The sequence below is a fragment of the Pelobates fuscus genome, chromosome 4, assembly GCF_036172605.1.
Source record: "Pelobates fuscus isolate aPelFus1 chromosome 4, aPelFus1.pri, whole genome shotgun sequence".
NCBI lineage: Eukaryota > Metazoa > Chordata > Amphibia > Anura > Pelobatidae > Pelobates > Pelobates fuscus.
Window position 1 is genome coordinate 30,628,587 of NC_086320.1, and position 23,165 is coordinate 30,651,751.

Sequence of the window (23,165 nt, forward strand, 5' to 3'; positions counted from 1 at the left end):
GCTAGTGTGCATGCATTCTAGCACACATCCACTGTGCAGTATGACTCCCTATGGACTATCCAATACCATGGCCTATGTTCTGTAATGAGAATATATTTTTAAAACTGCATGTATTCAGCAGATATTGACTTTAGGTCCATTGTCTTTTTGTATAGTGACTTTGTATTTTTTGGGACTTAATTATTCAAGCATATCTAATTTCTAAGCCACTGTTTCTTTATTTAGATCAGGCTTCCCCAAACTCCGGCCCTCCAGATGTTGCTGAACTACAACTTCCTATGATTCTATGAATGAAACAGATAGGCTGAGAATCATGGGAGTTGTAGTTCAGCAACATCTGTAGGGCCGGAGTTTGGGGAAGCCTGATTTAGATCTAGATCTTCCATTCCCAGCAATTTTTCATCTGGCTGTGTGAACTTATCAACAGTCTCAATTATCTGCCATTTAGGAGTTGTCACTTTTGTTACAGTTCGTGCAGCCCTAGCCACAACTCACACAGTCTGGATGAACAAAATAGTTTGTTTTTCAATCCTATGTGACAGCACAGTGTGTTTACATTAAACGTTTTAAATCTATTATCTCCTGCTCTGTTACTTGAACTTTAACTACACACATGAGGCACTTACAAGGAATGCTTAACGTATGGAGATTTGTTTTACTTGGTATGGAAGATGACATCTTTTAAATGAGCTCCATTTGCTTCCTCCCAAAGTCGGGCTCTTTCAATTGCACTGTTCTAAACATTAGTTAATGTTTGAGGCTCTAGTGCTCGAATTTCTGCACAGATATTCTACTTGAGCTGCTCAAGCGTACGCTGTTTGTTAACGTTTGTTCACCCGCTCCTTCAGATATCCTCCCTGGAAGTTACCGGGAACGGAAAAGTTTGGTGAACGTAGCGGCCCATTACTCTGGGAATTCCTTGAAATTATCCACTCGTCAAACCGTTGTTTCGGTTTTGAAAATAAAACTCCACTATTTCTAATTGTTCCACAATGGATTTCTCAAGACTCACTTATAAAATGTACCTGCAACAAAAACATTGAGCTACTAAGAAATACGTTATTTACCTGTCAAATCCTACTCTGAATATTCACCCACCCTGTATGAGCCATTACCAAGAGTATAGAAAGAGACACTTGGGAACAGGCAGAAGATTTTAATATCTGTTTTGGATTATTCTGCTTGTGATGCATTTTACTGGAAGAAGATGAGAGAACGTCCTATATAGAATCATAATGTACAGAAAGGGTTAATTCACTAAGGTGAGAATTCAGAGTGAATCCAGTTTGTCAAAATAGCCAAACTGGAGAAATTCTCCAGTTGGGCTACCCCGTGGCCTTAAATTTGAATTGAATTTTGAATTCTCACTTCAGTAAATAACCCTGTGAGCGTTTACAGTGCCAGAGATTCTCTTTACAAGTAGAATGTGGCAGCCGCTATAAGGCAGCTTCTCTCTTGGATCAATACTACTACAAGAACCATCAACAGAAATGCTGACAGAGAGCAGAACAGCTGCCCCTTCCCTTGGGTTCTCTAATTCTCTCTCTGTTTGTTCTCCAGGCTAGATTTCTCTCTGGCAGACGATGAAGAAAATAATCAGTTTGTTTTGGATCTGGCTATTCATAGGTAATTATTGTTTTCTTCCCATTTATACAGCATTCATCTTGTAGCTTTCCCTTGGAATATATTAATTAATTAAGGCATCCACACAGAATAGATAATTTTTTTTATTATTATTATACTTTTATTGATGAAGTCCTTACCTTGAAGAGACATGAAGAATGCTATAAAAAAATGTCCTTGAAATGTAATCTTCAGCATTGCCTCCATCATTTGCATCATTATTACTTTTACACAGGGGCAAAATAAAATTATATGGAAATTAGAATTCTGAGACATTTTCCAGCAAATGCAAAACGTAAGAATAGATCATTCAGATTATTAGATTTACATCTATTTTTAATATTTTGATTGCATAACATCAGAGTTATTTTATTCTGTTAAAAATATGAATAGATGTTGGGTAATTCATTTTTCAAGGTTAGAGCCGTTTCCTAAGGTCAGTGTCTGTATCACTGCCACCATAATCCATTACTAAACCCAGTGACACTTATCTGTCCATTCATCTGACTTCCTAACGCTATTTGTTTTGTTATTTAAATTTTTTTTTAAAAATTCCACGTGGCAGGTGCTTGTGACCTGTGCCTGGGGTGTGCCAGGTATGTTCTGTCACACCCTATTTGAGATTAAATTAGTAGTCCCCATTACATACCACTGTTGAAAGAATCTTAGCTGCTTATCATCTGATGGATGAGGAAACGTATGAAAATGAAGAGTATCTTTATATACCCTTAAGTATCACTAGTAAAAATTCAATATTTCATATCTCTGTTTTAAAAGTTTATAGTTCTTAAAGCAAAACTGTCACTTTTTGTTCCAACATCCAAGTAAACAATATTTCAACATCTACTGAGTGAATAATGTAGTGGAGGTAACATAAAAAAAATAAAAACTTTCATATACATACTCCTGCTGCACTTTCTTTTTGCAACGATTTGCCATTGTATGAGGCCTATGGTGTATAATTGTGTCTTTTCTCTAGTGGCCGCACACACTGTAATGCACTGAAGTACACATGTTCTGTACACATTGATCTGTGTGATTAAAACCATTTACACTGAACAAAATTATAAATGCAACACTTTTGTTTTTGCCCCTATTGTTTTTGCCCCTAGACTTTTTCTATGTACACAAAAGGCCTATTTCTCTCAAATATTGTTCACATATCTGTCTAAATCTGTGTTAGGGAGCACTTCTCCTTTGCCAAGATAATCCATCCACCTCACAGGTGTGGCATATCAAGATGCTGATGAGACAGCATGATTATTGCACTGGTGTGCCTTAGGCTAGCCACAATAAAAGGCCACTCTAAAATGTGCATTTTTGTAAAAAAAATCCTTTATTTTTTCCAATGACATTGGCTGCAATATATCATCAATACAGCGGCTTTTGCAAAAGCCAAAATGTGTTTCACGTATACTTGCTTTATTACAAAAAGGAAAAGGCATGTGTTAAGTCATACAGTGACAATCAGTATGGTTGCAACCGGTTTTCCATTCTTGCGTGTTCCCAGGTAGCGGGCATTGTTGCCACAGTACAACTTGGCGATACAGTAGATAGTGGTAACAAGTGTGGGCATACACTACTTGTTGGGCGTTAGGTTAATAAAATGTGCAGTTTTTTCGCACAGCACAATGCCACAGATGTTGCATGTTTTGAGGGAGCGTGCAATTGGCATGCTGATTGCAGGAATGTCCACCAGAGCTGTTGCCCGTGAATTGAATGTTCATTTCTCTACCACAAGCTGTCTCCAAAGGGATTTCTGAGAATTTGGCAGTACATCCAACCGGCCTCACATGTAACCACACCAGCCCAGGATCTCCACATCCAGCATCTTCACCTCCAAGATCGTCTGAGACCAGCCACCCTTACAACTCCTGCAACAATCGGTTTGCATAACCAAAGAATTTCTGCACAAACTGTCAGAAACCGTCTCAGGGAAGCTCACCTGCATGCTTGTCGTCCTTATCAGGGTCTCGACCTGACTGCAGTTCGTCGTCGTAACCGACTTGAGTGGACAAATGCTCACATTCGATGGCATCTAGCACTTTGGAGAGGTGTTCTCTTAACGGATGAATCCTGGTTTTCACTGTACAGGGCAGATGGCGTTGTGTGGGTGAGCAGTTTGCTGATGTCAACATTGTGGATTGAGTGGCCCATGGTGGTGGTGGGGTTATGGTATGGGCAGGCATATGTTATGGACAACGATCACAGGTGCATTTTATTGATGGCATTATAAATGGACAGAGATACTGTGACGAGATCCTTAGGCCCATTGTTGTGCCATTCATCCATGACCATCACCTCCTGTTGCAGCATGATAATGCACGGCCCCATGTTGCAAGGATCTGTACACAATTCCTGGAAGCTGAAAACATCCCAGTTCTTGCATGGCCAGCATACTCACTGGACATGTCACCCATTGAGCATGTTTGGGATGCTCTGGATCGGTGTATACGACAGCGTGTTCCAGGTCCTGCCAATATCCAGCAACTTCGCACAGCCACTGAAGAGGAGTGGACCAAGATTCCACAGGCCACAATCAACAACCTGATCAACTGTATGCAAAGGAGATGTGTTGCACTGCGTGAAGCAAATGGTGGTCACACCAGATAGTGACTGGTTTTCGGACCCCCCCCAGACCCTACCAGTAGTGTAAAACTGCACATTTTAGAGTGGCATATTATTGTGGCCAGCCTAAGGCACACCTGTGCAATAATCATGCCGTCTAATCAGCATCTTGATGTGCAGTGGATGGATTATCTTGGCAAAGGAGAAGTGCTCACTAACACAGATTTAGACAGATATGTAAACAATATTTGAGAGAAATAGGCCTTTTGTGTACATAGAAAAAGTCTTAGACCTTTGAGTTCAGCTCATGAAAAATGAGGGCAAAAACAAAAGTGTTGCGTTTATTATTTTGTTCAGTGTACATACACACAATATTAATCACCGTGCTCAAACTTCCACTACATATTTTGCCATGTTTTTCCCAGGAAACCAATGTAAAAGATACTAAACCATGAAGAATTTAAAAATAATTTTAGGACAGGCTATAGCTAACCTTTAGTAAAAATTAGCTGGCAATTACGGAATTAAAAATGTGTTTTTTTTAATTTATTATTCTTTATGATACAATATTCAATAAATGGTGGCCTTTTATAAAAAAAATAAAAAAAAATAATGCACACCCTAACTAAAATGTGCTGCACATACTTAAAATATATATCCTATATTTCAGAGTATGTGACATTTTATGTAATTACATGCCTGTCTGTATATATACGTATATTTCTTTTGCGTTGCTGACTTTGCTAAGTTTTCTATGGCCTCGATAATGTAATGCAACTCCTCTTTTGCAAGGATGTGATCACTGAAAGTGCATGTTTTACTGTAAGGTATTGCACCAGTTTTACTGGTCTGATAATGGTGATAGGTATCAAGATAGTGGGATTGTGACTGTGTGTCTCTAGATTGTAAGTTCTTCTGAGCAAGGTTCTCATTAATGTATTGTTCCTGTAACATTTTTCTCAGCCCATGGCAATAGTTAACATGTCAATAAATATTCGATATGTGATTGTAATTTCCTTTTTGGATAAAAGATTCGATGAACTGATGGACACAGTATGAATATGATATCAAATTCAGTCTGTTCCCGTTATTTTCTCAATAACCCTTATGCAGATATAATAGACCATGTTATCTAAAAATGTCTTATTGCTTTAATTCACAGGCATCTAGACATTTCCCTCGTTGATGTTGATATTCAACCAAACTACATAAAAGTGTTAGTGAAGAAGAAGGTAAATATGTATTAATTCAACAATATCGATTGTTGTAGCCAGGCTTAGCCATATAAAAATGGGCAAAGCAACTCGTATTTTTCCCACCTAGTGTCACTGCAGTAGGGTTGCCTTGGGTGCAGGGGAATGTAAGTTTTACTTATCTGAAGCAGTCCCTTACAACTACTGCCATGTCCATCTGGTAGGTCCTCATTAATTCCTGACATTTCGTCTGCCAGGAACCCATGTCAGTGCTGTATCCTCGTACATGTACGACAGTAGTCCCTATTTTGCCTTACGATATCTTTCGACTGTGTTGGACTTTCAGTGAAATTCCAACACAGTCAATGTAATTATGTCATAAAGATTTTATCTGTTATAAAACACTCATAAGAAGGGAAAGGGGGGTTGACAGAGCCCCTTCAAGACGCTCATGAAGTTTCCACAGATTTGGTGTGCTGAGGAACTGCAAAATGCCCACCAAGTGCTTCTTATTTCTCGTGATACTTGTTACTTACTTGATACTTACTTGTTTATAATCAGCATAAATCATAAAGTATGTTAAACAATGATTTGCATACAAATGTATAACTGGAGAGTAAAGCTGGTGTTCTGCCACCCTCCTTTTAAGCATGCAGCATATTTTTCAAATAAAAGTGACTATTTTATTTATTATATTTTTGTGCGTGTGTTTGGGGGGGAGGTTGATACATAATTTTTTATGCATACCACACAGGTCAGTGTTTTTATGTTAAAAGGACATATTCAATTTCCTTCCCTCCCTGTAAATTGGAATACATTGTCAGATCATCCAGTTGGTCGGCTGGTAAAGATGTTAACGTTTGTTCAATGTTACAATCTGGTTTATCCACAAGCAGTAAGAACAAACTCCCCAGACTGCACCTTGCCTAGCTAACTGTGTCTCTTTACATTTCCTAATGTGTTATGTACATGCTTAGTGCTAGCATAGGAAATGCAGTTCTCCGTGGAGTAGGATATTTACACGGTGCACAGATACATTAATGTCTGTGTTGTTTGTGTTCTGACAGCTCACTTGAGGATTAGATTACAAACATATATAGAAACTGCCACTTGGTGCTACTCAGTTAATCAATCAGTGCTGCATTTTCCAATGCACCCAGAATTTTATTGCCTGCCATTCCCTTTGGACCAATACACTTGGATTTTTTGTTATATATTAGCAGGTCCTTTTTGGACAAAAGTGAAGAGAGGACAATGCTGAGCAGTTAGGGTGACACGATCGTCACAGTGACATGTTACACCAGAGGGCTGTTTAACTTGCCCGTCTGCAATTTTATTTGCAATCAGCATGTGTATTTGTTAGAGTTAGTAGCATTTAGATTCATTCCATGGTATGTAGCTAGTGCTGATATAGCTGTTTTCTGTTCATACAGGACCAATGGTAAAACAAGATGATGGATGGCCCGCGCTGTAGATAGATTTCTGTCATTCCCTAGGCATTTTTAGACATTTCCCCATACAATTTCCCCTCCATGTAGCCAATATTTGTGACTTACCCCAATGCACTTTCCATGATCCTGCTTTGCCATTCTAAACGTCCTTCCCTTTAATCACACTTTCCAGAAAAGGAATAATTATGCTTTGTAGCTTTCCATGTGATACTAGTAAAGAGGGGCCTAGTCTCCAAGAAGGGCAGGATCTGTGCACCTTTTTTTGATTGATAGTTTTGTGATATTCTGTATTCTGGAAAGCCTTGGAAGTGAAAAGGTATGGTGCTATATGATGCTATAGAGATTTGCGATCAGTAGCACTTTTTGCAGTGTTTTTCTGTATCTCCCTAATATCTTATCTGTTCAGCCTTTTCAGATTGTCCTTCCTGCTGAAGTAAAGCCTGATAGTAGCACTGCCAAGAGATCTCAAACCACCGGCCATTTAGTTGTCGCTATGCCCAAGGTACGTACAAAGTACCCTTCAGGGGTCATCAAGCCTATACTGCAGGATATCTGTGGGTTGTTTTTTTTTATTTAACAAATCTCTGAAACCTGGGGCTACTCTTCATTGAAGGAAGATAGTTTTACTTTAAAATTCGGTTAGATATGGGATTATGATTCTATATGTGCTGACAGTAGGCTGTGGTATACCACCAAGCTTGAAACCCACACAGAGACATATGATTTCTCCTTCCAAGTAGATGCGCTCTTGCCACAAATAGATTTTATTCGTGTTGCCAGGAGGTTTACATTAATCACCCATCAGGCACTCTATCTCAGCAAACAGTTAGAGTTTCCAGAAACCAGCTTCACCGTTTGATATTTGTTTGCCAATGGTATTCATTGGTACTGTTTTGTGGGCATGGATATAAATTTCCCCTCAGTGTCAGCCCTTTATACACTGTGCACTTTGTGACCACTCTTTACCATTACACCAGTGGATACAGAGGTCTGTTTCACATATTAAGCCTTATTAACTTCAGTTCAAATATCACATACAGCTTTATGTGGTTTACCTAGGAAGTCTTGCAGATCCATGCATCAAAGCCACATTTACTAATCTGTTTTACGCATGCATACAATATCTCTGATTCCTCTTCTGAGCTTTACAATATAGGAGGTTACTCTAGACAAGCTTGCCTTATAACATCATAACAATCTGTTTAAGTACCCAAAGATAACGTCATCGATGTCTATATCCTGATGTGTCTTTGAAAGTTCTATTCGCTGTAACCTCTCACAGATCTATGATAAAAACAGATTTTTAATGCTCTCTGCAAGATGTTCTGTGCCATTATATTTTGCAAAGAACTCCGCGTAGAGTATCTGCAAGTCTGGACTTGTTTCCATGCTTGTTGCACTAATTTACTGATAAGTCAGTAATCACAAAAATGACTGTTGTTGGTGTTTGCTGGCTGTTTCCATGGTACAAAACAACCAGTGGCTAGCGAATGTTTTTACATCTCCCATAGAGTTGGATAGATTTTGATAACACCTGGTTTACATGCTGAATGGTAAACATTATCACCTGTTGCTTATAAACAGGTAAATTATACTTGCCACATCTAGAAGTACAGAGGAAAGACAAGTTAATTGCTACCATCTCTCCATACATTCTGTATTGAAAAATCACTGGATTAGTTTTCAGTAAATAGCTGTAAAATGTGGCAAGTCTGGTGAATGAAAGCACTGATGGCAACTTTCTCAGACAATCACAGGTAAAGTAACATGTACTGAGCAATCCTTTGATAGGATGCTGGTGGTCTTGCTATGAAAATTCAATGGAAAACACATGTATGCAAAACCCTAAAAACTAGGTGGTAGTAGGTAACCATGCAATTAGAAGTAGCATGCAGACATTAAGGATCTTCTGGCTGCTAATATTAACAGTGCTTAAAAGACCACTAAAGGCATTTAGACCACTTCATCTCAATATAGTGCAGTGGCCATTTGGTTTTCACCCTGTAATGTAAACAATTGTAGTTTAGTAGAAATGGCAATGTTTCCATCATCTCACAGTCCGACTCGATACTCCATTAAATGTGCTCCTAGAGCAGCGTTTAATTGGCATAGAGTGTCCATTTGCTGAGCGTGCGCACTAGCATCCCGACGCTTCCTCATGGGGAAGCATTGGATTTGCTGAAATCATCGGTTTTGATAAGCTGGACCACGGAGGCAAAGTGACTGCGACAAGGGAGTAAAGGTAAACAATAGTTACCTTTTAACCCGCAAATGGGTCGTGGAAAGCAACATATGTAGAGTCAAACGTTAGTGTTAGGAATTCACGTTTGTAATGCTACTTTTTAATGGCAAGCATGTCAATGAGCACTCTGTATTTTTCTTTCTTAACTACTTGATTGTTGTGGCTAGGATACTGAAATGAAGTTCTGCTTAATTCTATAAGTACCATCCAGGCTGAGAGAAAGATTCCTGCCACCTGGAGAAATCTCCAGGTAAGCTCTGGGTTTGGAGTGACCATCGACATAAAAAGCACATATTTTAACTTCGACCTGTGATACTAGCTACACTATGTAAAACAGAGTCTCCAGCATTATGGTGGTTCATCACTTGATTTATGAATTTTCAAAATATGAATCATTTGTACCATCAATACAAATTATTGTGGGCGTGCATACCCGTCCCAAATCCAGGTTTGGGTAAAATAATGCTCTAGCACATATGATTACCCTTTCAGTGTCTGATGGGAGGAACGGTGAATTGTATATAATATGGCCCATTGCTGAAGAATCTAAATGCTGGCTTAGTAAACATAGTTTATGTTAAAGTGGCTGTAATGAATTCTAGTCTTCAATTTAATCAAATTCCTGCATGCCACTGACGAGTGTACTTGATGTGAGGATAACGGATTTTGTGCATGATTGAGTTTCAGGGACACCATTCCTTCTTGGAAGACCGTTTGAAATATATTTCTCAGGAGACACTCATGTTTGTCAGCTCATCATGTTTAAGAGCACAGGCTGGTAATTTTTCTTTAACTTGTGGGGTACCTGACAGAGACAAACATATGTACTGTGGAAACAAAATAGTGATTTTCAGGAATTGTGTTTTATAATCAGAGGGGATATGAGTATATATATATATATTTTTTTTTTAAAATTCTTTATTTTTGTGTCACACTGCACATATGACATATATAGCATTCAGACACAAGGTGTACACCAACATCAACTTTGCAGGTATTACAGGTCATCATTAAAGCAGTAATATGCAGTGTGAACATTTTGTATAATTAAGTACAAACATAAACATGACACGATTTGCCTCAGTGGTGCAGTAATGATCGGCTGTCTAGTGACGGTATGTGAAAGTAGACTCCACTGAGACAGGCATCCCTTTTACTGCCAGCATGTAGTGGTGTGTCTCGGTTTGGTTGTGGGGATGGGGGAGATTTCACGATTGAGCTATATGCTCCTAAGTTAGCCTGCTCTCTCTGAGTTATATGCTCGGACTATGTGTAGTGCTTATTGAGATTGGGTGCATGAGTCGTAACTGCTAAGGAGCAATTTGTGTGGCTAGGGTTTAGGGTTAGGTCGGTTTCATATTGTGTAAGGAGTGTCTATCTACTGGTAAAGATAGTAGGGTGCATCTATGTAAAGTCAGTCCCCAGGCAGGGGGGGGGGGAGATACCCTCTGGGTAAGTCTCTCACGGTGGTGCGGCGTGTCCCAGCGTTTTCTGAGCTTGGCCTGGCGTGAACTCCGGTATATTGGCTGGATTTAGTTGTGATAGGTTCAGACCCCTCTGGTTCGGTGGCGTCTGGATACCCAGAGTGGTGAGCAATGATCTGAGCTCCTGGACGCTGTGTGCTCTGTGTGTGGTCCCTCCGTGGGATACGATGACTGCTCTTGGGGTTCCCCACTTGTAGGGGATATCTCTATTTCTCAGGAGCTGTAGGCTTGGTTGCATCTCCTTTCTCCATGCCATGGTGGTCCTGGTCAGGTCCGAGAAGATGGATAATGTTGATCCTTTAAAGTGTAAGGGGGTCTTTCCCCGGAGCCCCGCCATGGTCAGAGCCTTGTGTTGGAGTGATTGGAATTGGATTATGAGATCCATGGATGCGGTCGCAGGAGCTCAGGTAGGTTTTGGCAGCCTAAACATTCCGTCTAGCTGTACTGCCTTCGCTTGCTTAGGCGATAGGACAGTGTTCAAGAGACGTCTGATATAGTGTGGCGCCTCTGTTGCCCCCATTGAGTCGGGTATGCCCCTGACCTTTAGGTTGTATCTCCTGCGTTGGTCTTCCATAGCGTCCATTCTGTCTGTGGAGGATTTTTGGTGGTGCTGGAGGTTGGCCACTTGTTGTTCTACTGCTGTTAGCCGTGTGTTTTGGGTCGCCGGAGATATCCTCTAGCCTGTTGATTTTTGCGGTTGCTGTGTCTATAGCAGTTTTATAATATGCCATGTCTGCCGCGATATTTTTGCGTAGCTCGCTCAGCATTTGTTGAAGCAAGTCCGCTGTCACCAGTTCCCCTGGTTTGGATGTGGCTTTGGTGGGAGCTGGTGCTGAATTGGCAGTTGTTCCCATATCCAGGTCAGCAGTAAAGTCATCCGAGGAATATGAGTACAAGTCATCTGCCATCGCCATCTTGTCCCATGCGGCCTTAGTTGTGCCACGGAGCAAGTCTCCGATGTCTCGGCTCGTGGGGGCTTTATCTGCCCTTGTTTTCTTAGTTCTTTTGCCCATGGTGTTCCAGTATGCCTCTGGTGAGTGGGTCGTTCGTTTTTGGGGTTCTTATCCACCTTTTAAGCGTCAGTTTCTCAGGTTGAGACACGGAGCTCAGGGTTATGCGACTGACCTGATCCCCAGCTGGCTCCGCCCCCCGATATGAGTATATATTAATGATTAGCACTCAGGACTTGGAGCATTTCTGAAGTTCTTGTATGATTTGAAAGCCCTCTGTTATTTAACAGTTATCTGCAAGAGCCACTGTTCTTTTTCATGGGAATGATCATAATTTTAACCCTTTAAGGACCAAACTTCTGGAATTAAAGGGAATCATGACATGTCACACACGTCATGTGTCCTTAACCCCTTAAGGACACATGACGTGTGTGACACGTCATGATTCCCTTTTATTCCAGAAGTTTGGTCCTTAAGGGGTTAAGGGGTTAAACAAAAACCTGCAGTTGTTTGGGATCAGTACAGAAAGTTTAAAGGAACACTATTCCTATTCCAAATCTGTATTCCTAACGCTGTAATGTTCCTGTCCCAACTTGTAGGCAGTCCCTCGTCCCCCCCAATAGTGCGAAAAAGAAAGTTTTGCTTACCTTGTACCAGCCCGATGTTCCCCTGCTAAGCTCTCCTACCCAAGTGCCATCACAGAGAAGGCATGGCTTCCTCTGTGATATTCAATCCAGTGCTCCTCATATAGGAGCACCAGGGAACTAATGAGCATTTGCAGCTTATGCTGCACGCACATTCAAACCCTCCCATATGAATGCATTAAGTCAATGCTTTCCTCTTAGGTTTCTGTGTCATGTGACCTAGTTGATCAGTGCCTCGGAAGCACCTCATACTGACAGCCACAAAAGGAGGACTTAACTCTGCAATGCAAACATTGCACTTTCTCAAAAACTGCAATGTTTTGCCTTGCATGGTTACAGGGACAGGGACACTAGTCTGGAAATTCTCTTAGCTATGGATGACAGTTAATTCTAACTACAACAGACAACGTCTTATTGTTGTGTGACTAGGCATATGGGGAATACAGTAGATTGTCTGTCAAAACATCACGTTAATTATATTTGTACAACAACTATATGGCTATATGCTACCATGTTCTGAAGTAGGGATGGCCAAATGATAGATGCTTTCTCCGGCTTAAGTTTGGCAATGCATTATGGGAAATGTATTTCTACAACTGATGTGCTCTTTGGCCATCCCTGATGCAAAGCTTCCCAAACCAGACTACTATCCTTACCTGGAAGTATGGTACATAAATGGCACAGGCCAATGAATGGCTAAAGCCTTATTAAATGTCAGAAATATATGAATATAATATATATGAAAAGTCCTACTCCACTCTTCTCTTTTTTCTGTGAAATCTTTCTCAAGATATTTGAGAAAGGCCTGAATGGGCTAAAACATCAATCATACACTTATGTAACTTTATTGATGATTTATTAACCCCTTAAGGACTAAACTTCTGGAATAAAAGGGAATCCTGACATGTCACACATGTCATGTGTCCTTAAGGGGTTAAACATTTGAAGACCTCTGAGTGCAACCCTTCATTAGCCTTTATATATATATATATATATATATATATATATATATACATACACTAGAACATTATCATTCATAATTAAGCACTTCTCACATTACAATCAGATTAGCACATTCACATTTACCATTTTGATGCTACCTTACATGTCGTGTAATATGGTGTAATACGCTGGGGAAGAGACATACACCCATGTTTTAGTGCTCCCTTGATGCTGTTATCTTTGGGTTTGGGAGATCGATGGTCTTTTGCAGTTCAGAATAGGAAAGGTTTAGTTGTCTATTTTTGGATTACGTTCCTGGCTTTAGCCAATTGAATAGATATCAGAATCTTTAACGGAATCTTTTATCTGAATCCATTAACCTATTTATTTAACGGACCATTTCTTGCCTTCCCTCATTTTGGTGTGCTCTGACCTACAACAGCACATTAATATGACGCCAAATCCCCACTCCAGCAAGTGGTAATATTGCTTAGTGCAGTGTTTTCCAACCCAGTCCTCAAGGCACACCTACCAGTCCAGGATTTAAGGATTACCCAGTTTTGTTTAGAAAAAAAAGAAAAAACACCTTAGACAAAACTGGGTAATCCTTAAATCCTGGACTGGTAGGTGTGCCTTGAGGACTGGGTTGGGAAACACTGGCTTAGTGTACAGATGTTGAACTTATATTTCCCAGCTTTTATCAGGCTACAACTCTTCTATATCTCTGCCACCCTCCTCTGTCTGAAACTGATGCTGACGGGCCATATAAACAAAGCAGTAAGTAAACTAATGCAGAAAGGCAAATTATGCAAATCAAACTAAGATTGCTTCCTCCACTAGGTAAGCATTCAGATTTGTGACAGTTCCCCTTTAATTGTGTTTATTATTTCATGAAATGTGAATTTTTAATTTCATAATGTTAAATTGTCTGCATGTGCATAATTTAAAGACACAGCCATGAGAATCTGGTAATTACTAAGCCGCCTGGTGGGTACTTAGAATTAATACAGTTTTATTGAAGACGTACGCTCATTTGCTGTTAATGCCCAATTTTCACCATACCAGTAGATGTGATCCTGGGGTAATGCAGATTTCATTTCAGTTGCAGGAAACATTGACGGCTTGCAAACTTATCAATAATTCATCTATGGCAATTATCTCGGAGTCAGATAAACACAGAGCATTTATCCACGTCAGCACTTAGATTCTCTGTACACATTAGTCTGTAAAACCACATGCACACCACATTAAAGAAAACACCACTTTTTTTATTATTTATATTTATTATTAGATGAAAATATAAATAATAAAAATATTGCATCAGACTATTAAATTTTAAATGCAGATTGCAATGGTTTTTCCAGGCACACTGTTAATGAATTGTAAGATGTCTTGGCGCTAATTATCACATTTACCTGCTGAGCCCCACAACCATGTGTTAACTGTGCAGTAAGCTCTTTCTTATAATGAGTATATTTCAGATCACTGTGCGGTTCATATGCTCACAGGGTTTCTCAACCTGTTTTAGTCAATAACTACTTGTAAGAGGTTTTTTTTTTCAGCCAAATATCTAATATTTTAGACTTAATGGATGGTTATTTAAGTCAAAGCACCTAATATACATTAAATGCGCAGTCATTGTGGCCAAATATTAAACAGAGTTATCGGCCATTATATCACCAAACTAGATGGTCGTTCCAGGGTACTCCACTCCATTACCTCTAATAGCAATAGAATGGTACATCTTCATAGGGCACTGCACTCTAATTCTCTCAATATCGGCAGAAGGAGTAGTCTTTCCACTTAAATACCCTTACGGGATTATGTACTAAAGTAAAAATTCAGAATTGCAATAGAACTGAACGTGTAACTGACTAAAGAGAAAATTTTCAATTCAGCTATTTGGACCTTAAATTTGAAATTCACCTTCACGTCCCTAGAGCTTGTCCCAAACCCTACTCCCAAGCTAAGGTGGACAGGGACGGTTGATAACACAACCTTGTAGGTTCACCGGCCACCAAAAGCGGCACAGGCAAAGTTACACTACCTATTATACCCTAACCTGTTATATATTTACTTCTAGCTCTTGTATTAATTAAGATAAAATGTAAAAATTGTGCTACCGCCTGCTACAGTTCGTCACACCACTGTTATATTGTATCTTCATTTACGGTGCATGCAGCTGTTGTTGTGACACTGCCTGCTTTTGTGTTTGAACTTGCACTTCAAAAATAAAGAATAAAAAAAAAATTAAAAAAAAATTGAAATTCACCTTGAATTCTCACTTTAGTGAATAACAATGTATGTTTTAATGGGATACTCTAAGCACAAAGCAGGAGATAGGCAATTCTAAATCAAACAGAATGTGCAACAAAGAAAGTTTAAACATTAGGTCTCTCTTCACAGGAAGTATTTATAAAGGATGTGCAAGTCACATGCAGAGAGGATTGACTAGAGCTGCAAACAGTGATTTAAGCCCCAAATTGCAGTGAATTAAGCAGTGAGACTTTAGGGGTATAATCTATACACCACAACTGCTTCATTAAGTTAAAGTAAAAACCCAAGGGAAGAGTATAGAATATTTGATACACTACTAACCTCAACATCTGAGGAAAGGGATTTAGGGGTAATTATTTCAGATGACTTAAAGGTAGACAGACAATGTAATAGAGCAGCAGGAAATGCTAGCAGAATGCTTGGTTGTATAGGTTGTATAGGGAGAGGTATTAGCAGTAGAAAGAGGGAAGTGCTCATGCCATTGTACAGAACACTGGTGAGACCTTGCTTGGAGTATTGTACGCAATACTGGAGACCGTATCTTCAGAAGGATATTGATACTTTGAAAGAGTTCAGAGAAGGGCTACTAAACTGGTTCTTGGATTGCAGGATAAAACTTACCAGGAAAGGTTAAAGGATCTTAACATGTATAGCTTGGAGGAAAGACGAGACAGGGGTGATATGATAGAAACATTTAAATACATAAAGGGAATCAACACAGTAAAGAGGAGACTATATTTAAAAGAAGAAAAACTACCACAACAAGAGGACATAGTCTTAAATTAGAGGGACAAAGGTTTAAAAATAATATCAGGAAGTATTACTTTACTGAGAGGGAATTGCATGCAAGGAATAGCCTTCCATCTGAAGTGGTAGAGGTTAACACAGTGATGGAGTTTAAGCATGCCTGGGATAGGCATAAGGTTATCCTAGACTTAAAGCGACACTGTCATGGCCAAATCCCGTTGTTTTTTTTAAACTCCCTCCCGACTCAACTACATCGAATTGACCCCCTAGTCACCCCCAAATGCCCCTCAGCCCCCCATATTACCTAGTTTTTAAACTTTATTTTCTGCCCGGACCTAGGTTCTGGGCGCCACCATCTTTGTGTGGATAGATAAAGGCCCTGTGGGAAACGTCATCTGCCCACACTAGATAGCGCTGTGAAATTCCCGCACATGCCCAGTTAAACACTTGGGCATGCAAACTGGAATTTCATCTATTCATTCATTCGTCAGAAAGACGAATGAATGAATAGAAATGTCAGACGAACAAACAAACACTGAATATCAGTTTATTACCAGGCGGGTGCTACCGGCGCGCAGCTCCCTCCTTGTAAAATGTAAAAATAGAAGCGGCAGGGAGCCACTCCCCGCCACTTCCTAAGCCCCCCATGTCCTCTCTCACTCTATGGGGGTCAAAATGACCCCCATAATAGCATAATGGAGATTTAAATCTCCATATGCCGCAAGTAGGGGCATTCATTAGAATGAAATTCCTATACAAACAAAGTCCCGAATTGTGTCCTAACATGAATGAACAAACTGTTCTCATTCTGTTAGGATGAAATTCGGCAGTTTCGCCGGCGTTCTGTCTAAGTGACAGGACGTTTGGGAAAAGTGAAGGGAAGCATCGCGGGAACACGAAGGAAAGATGAGAATTATGGGAAAATGTATCTGACCACCGGAAATGAAGCACACTTTGCTTCTCCGCTGGTCAGAGATGGTCAGGCGTAGGAAACCTCCATAAGACAAATAGTCCCTACTTTGTCTTATGTTTTAAAGAAAACTAGATCAGACAGGAAGAAATGAAGAACAGATCCTGACAGAGGGAGAGAAGAGGAATCGATTAAAGAAAGGTAAGTTCGGCATGACAGTGCCGCTTTAAGATAAAGCCAGGGACTAATGAAAGTATTTAGAAAATTTGGCAGACTAGATGGGCCAAACAGTTCTTATCTGCCGTCACATTCTATGTTTCTTTGTTGTTGTTTTGGTGCCTATAGTATCCTTTTAATGAATCTCTTTTGGTGTATAGATCATGCCCCTTCAATCTCACTGCTCAATTCTCTGCCAAATCACTTTTGTTTTGCGTTATGCAGCCCTAGTCAAACCTATCTTGCTGTGACTCAAGCAGCCTACATGAAAAATTGGTTTAATTTTAATCAGATCTTACACAGTGTATTTACTTTAAACATCTTTATTTCTTTATCTGTAACTTGAACTTTATCACACACAGGCAGCTCCTGCAGGGTCTAGCAGGAATTTAGAAGAGCAAAAGATAAGAAATCCTAAATTAAACACACTGTGCAATAAATAGGTCTCTCTTTACAGGAAGTGGAAACTGTAGATGACTAGAGCTGTACGAAGAAAGCGCATTAACTTATAAATGACAGATAATTGAACAGTTATACTGCAGGCTATAAAAACCACTTGATTCAGCTGAAGTTGTTTTGATGCTTATAGTGTCCCTTCAAGTTTTAAAGGGACACTATAGTCACCTGAACAACTTTAGCTTAATGAAGCAGTTTTGGTGTATAGAACATGCCCCTGCAGCCTCACTGTTCAATCCTCTGCCATTTAGGAGTTAAATCCCTTTGTTTATGAACCCTAGTCACACCTCCCTGCATGTGACTTGCACAGCCTTCCATAAACACTTCCTGTAAAGAGAGCCCTATTTAGGCTTTCTTTATTGCAAGTTCTGTTTAATTAAGATTTTCTTATCCCCTGCTATCTTAATAGCTTGCTAGACCCTGCAAGAGCCTCCTGTATGTGATTAAAGTTCAATTTAGAGATTGAGATACAATTATTTAAGGTAAATTACATCTGTTTGAAAGTGAAACCAGTCTTTTTTCATGCAGGCTCTGTCAATCATAGCCAGGGGAGGTGTGGCTAGGGCTGCATAAACAGAAACAAAGTGATTTAACTCCTAAATGACAGTGAATTGAGCAGTGAAATTGCAGGGGAATGATCTATACACTAAAACTGCTTTATTTAGCAAAAGTAATTTAGGTGACTATAGTGTTCCTTTAACAAAATACCAGCTCTGTGTAGTAAGAGTAAGTAGTCCCACTGGAGAGAATGGGAATCTACATTCGGGGTACTAAAAAACAAGCATGGAGTTGTAACTGTTTAAAATCAAATATATTTCTACAGCACTCATTATACCTCTCAACATGTTATTATCCTTCGAAGAAATTACCTGGAAGTAGTTTTAGAGGGATAGAGAACTCGCAGAATAGTGTAAAGAAGAGACCGGATTCTACTTAACACTGCAGCTTCACTAGTAATGTCACACACCGAGTATGGTTGTAATTGATACCGGAGAAACTGACGGAAGCCAAGCACAGAGAGATGGACACAGGTTTCTTCAGGAAGGAAGAGATTCTTTATTGGATCACCGATCGGGACTCAGAGGGACTAGCGTCACCAAAATACCACAAGTTCTGAGTCCCGGACAATAGTGCAGGCTCCTTATATAGGCACATAACTCCTCCCATATTAAGCTCCACCCGCACATTCTCTTAACCAATCAACACAAATGAGAATTAACTTCCTGTTTGACCGCATGGCTTGTCCAGCACAATGGAGGAGGGGGAATACTACATCCTGTATTCTTGCACATGCTCCGTACACTACTGATCGTATCTTGCCTCGTGCAACCAACTGATCGATACGTCAGCATATGCACGTACACATGCCACGTGGTAATCTCGGCCTACTAAATTTATTTTTACCGAGATTCCACCACATTCCCCCCTTTGATGCCTCTTGATATTTCACAATTGCTTGAGGCATCACTTAACCTTGGTTTGCATACACCGCAAGTTACCTTGAACCAGACCAGACTTATCTTATGATGTGAATCTTTTAACACTCATCTTCCTGCATTGGTTCTCCCTGATCTAGAGCCTTATACTTATAAATCGCCATTATCTGTGCAGCAGCCTTCCTCTCTGCTATATTTTCTATCAGGCTTTGCACAGACCTAACTACTAAGGGTATAAGACACGGCAGGAGTAGACACAACATTAAAATCAGTAGGACTCCACCTACCACTGCCTTAAGCCCTCCAAACCACTCATACCAGCTACCAAACCAACTACTTGGATTATACCCTTTCCATACCTGAGTAGGCACATGCGCTAGTTTAACCATATGGCTAGTAAGCTCAGCTATTGCTTGCCCTTCGTCATCTATTTGAAGACAGCAATTGCTCAGGTTAAACTTCCCACATACACCTCCCTCTACTGCCAAAAGGTAATCCAAGGCTAATCTATTTTGGTAGACTGCTGTCCTCATCCTGGTGTTATGCTTCGCTAGAAGATTGAGCGCTTGTGATGTCTCGTTGGTGATAATCTCAACCACCGCCTGTAATCTTATAATTCGGTTGAGCATATAAATAGGGGTTCTATAACCAAAGGTACCATCTTCTGCCCACGTGGCTGGCCCATAATAATCTATAATACGCTGGGGAGGCCATTCATTATCTTCCCAGGCGCCTATCTCTATGGGTCCCCTTTTCTTCCTATGATTCACATCATACACTTTAACACCTAAAGTCTCACCTGTTTCAATCGGTAACAAGAAGAAGGATGGTTTGAGCATACCCAACACACATGCCCCTTCCCAGTCCTGTGGCAACTCCGAATAGGCTTTCTTACCACAGATCCAGTACAAATTTGCTGGGGCTCTCCAGGTAGATGTGATGGATAAATCAAACCACACATCCTTTAAATTGGCGTATCTAGCAAACGGGTTAGATGGTTCTGAGACATTTGAAGCCGACCACCAAGTTGTATTCTTTGTATCATCATCATAAGCTTTTTGCCCTAGACAAGTTAATTCTCCTACAGAAGTATTATACATTATTCCTTTCCTTGCTATGCAAACATAACCTATGATGGAGGTCTTTAATCTCCACTCAGATTTACCTCTAACACTCATATGATAATCGGCTTGTGTAGATATTAGTTGGTCAACTGCCTCAGAACCGGACATTACCTCCTTTGCTTCCCAAGGCCATTGGTCTCCCATGTTAGTGCCTCCACACACATAGCAGTTGGTAACATTAAGACTACCGGCAATACTTTCGGCTAAATCAATAAACAGGTTTTTAGCATTATGGGGGATCTTATTATCTATACTCATCTCTTCATAAAAGGAATGGTATACTTGATGAGTCTGGGAGGATACCGTATCAGTCTCTATCCCTATAAATAATACTGTCCCAGGATCTAAACCCGTCCCGTATATTTGAAACCCAAATAAATTGCCATACTTGTCTAAGAACTTATCGGGGTTATTTATAAGTATATGGATGGGATTACTGTAATGCCTTAACTATGGTATCCTCTTACTTCCTGGTTCCACGGAGCCTAGCCACACCCCTGTATGACACGGTCTGCCTATTTAATCTGACTGCACCAGCTGATCAAGGCTGGATTATTGAACTACGTTCCTTACTCACAACCCGGCTACAACTTCGTTGTGAAAGCCTCTGCTACCAGACCGGACTGAAAGACTCTGCAAAGTTCCCTTCACCTCTCCTCATCCACGACTAAAGATTAAACACTCTTCATACGCCTCTGAGGAGATCTCGGGAACCAGTGTTCTATATGCCGGAAGCTAAGTAAAACCAATGTGATAAGAGTTGCATCTAAAAGCTGTTATTACCTGTCTCCAAAAGTCCTTCGGTAAAAACAATCCCGTTACAGCTAACTTCAATTCATACTTCATATCAGTTATCTGCATCTGTCTTGCTTCAGTTAAAGTATGGAACAGCTATTGTAATTACTTATCACCTAAACCGTTGATTCTACTAAGAGACTCTTTATTGATTCAGTGTCTGCAATTTACTATCGTTTACTCCTTAAAGCTACAGTGCCTGTAATTGTGGACTTCAGTTATCATTTACTACTTAAAGCTACAGTGCCTGTAATTGTGGACTTCAGTTATCATTTACTACTTAAAGCTACAGTGCTTATAATTGTGGACTTCAGTTATCATTTACTACTTAAAGCTACAGTGCCTGTAATTGTGGACTTCAGTTATCATTTACTACTTAAAGCTACAGTGCCTGTAATTGTGGACTTCAGTTATCATTTACTACTTAAAGCTACAGTGCCTGTAATTGTGGACTTCAGTTATCATTTACTACTTAAAGCTACAGTGCCTGTAATTGTGGACTTCAGTTATCATTTACTACTTAAAGCTACAGTGCTTATAATTGTGGACTTCAGTTATCGTTTATTACTTAAAACTACAGTACCTGTAAATTGGAATTAAAGTCAATACCTTTTACTTTTTATAATAAATATTCAAACTATACGAAATCTGCAGTTGTGTTCCTTCATAACAAATGTTTAGACGTGACAATTACATTCCATAGACTTACAATATGGGCTGGTAGGCAACTTAGTCACTATCATGTCTTTGTCTACTGTCTGTCCCCAAGTCGCCCACCCCACACAAGACCAATATGGGCAAAAGTTATAGTCTTTATTTGGGCATCTAGGACTCACATATTTATTTTTACTACTGGGACAAATATATTTATCATTAGACCCATACGTCCTCTCCCATCTAAGATCCCCACATACATTCCACGGCTTTCTACCACTCGATATTGCTTTACACGCATCAAATAGCAGAACACCCGAAGAATGTACGGATTCTAACACCGTCTTATTAATTAGGGTCCCCTGAGGATCTCCATTCCTGAGAGTCAACCAAATTGTACGAGGTTGATACTCCGGACTGAAGCACTTAGGTTCTCCTACTCCTAAATGGCACACACTATAGTCTATATTTAGGTATCTACATCTCGATACATCTCCTTTACACTCGTATTGTGAATGCCAAATTAGGGTTTGGGAAATATGGTTACCTGTTCTCGTAGTCTTAATGCATACCTCACAGCTAGGAGTGTCGGTACCTCTACCTTCCTGAATATAAAAACACACATAAATAAACACTATCATCAACACATCTTTCGCCGTCATCCTCAGTCTTCGTCCGTGCGAAGGCACCTCAGCTTCCAGGATGTAAGGGCTGCAGGGAATGGAGTTCTGCTCGTCTTCACAGGAGTCCCTTCGAGACTTTCCCTGGCTTATATACTATACGTCGGTGGGCGGACAGGCTTTATTATGGCCGTCTAAAAACACTCACTTCACCAAATCCCTGTAACAATAAAATTTGTAATCCACAATAGTTCCTCGTTACTCCGACTGAGTAGTGCGTTTTAACCAGATCTTGCAGGGATTCTCTGGATCTGCTGTAACTTGCCAAGAATCGACTGCTGCTGGTTTAACCCTGGAGTGATGTATCCACGGAGTCACTTCGGCTACTTTTATCGCTGTAGGGGTAGACAAAAGAACAACATAAGGACCTCTCCACTTGGGCCCTAACGGTACATTATTCCACTCTTTAATCCACACTTGATCTCCTGGATGATAACTATGAACAGGGGGATAAATATTCACAGGTAATCTATCTTGTACCCATTTCTGTACCTCCTCCATAGTCTTACCCAACTCTACAACCTGCTGAGGGATAATTCCTTCTCCCAACTGACTCAAATCCCCCCTTAAGTTACCAAGTACGGGAGGTGGTCGCCCATACATGATTTCAAAAGGAGAGAGGCCCATCCTTCTGGTAGGGGTACTGCGGATTCGCAATAGAGCTATGGGTAAGAGAACGTTCCACTTAAGTTGGGTTTCCTGACACATTTTAGCCAACTGGTTCTTAATAGTTCTATTCATTCTCTCTACCTTGCCAGAACTCTGGGGTCTAT

At 40.2% G+C, this 23,165-nt stretch overlaps 1 protein-coding gene across 2 annotated transcripts in view; it reads left to right on the top strand.

Annotated features, from left to right (window-relative positions):
• The window catches only part of DNAAF11 (dynein axonemal assembly factor 11), a 96,100-nt gene that overhangs the window by 40,416 nt on the left and 32,519 nt on the right, over nucleotides 1-23,165 (top strand). For both annotated transcript variants that reach the window (XM_063450258.1, XM_063450257.1), the window contains exons 8-10: nucleotides 1,561-1,626; nucleotides 5,354-5,423; nucleotides 7,242-7,337. In XM_063450258.1, coding sequence (XP_063306328.1) covers nucleotides 1,561-1,626; nucleotides 5,354-5,423; nucleotides 7,242-7,337 — 232 coding nt within the window. The remainder of the gene's footprint in view (nucleotides 1-1,560; nucleotides 1,627-5,353; nucleotides 5,424-7,241; nucleotides 7,338-23,165) is intronic.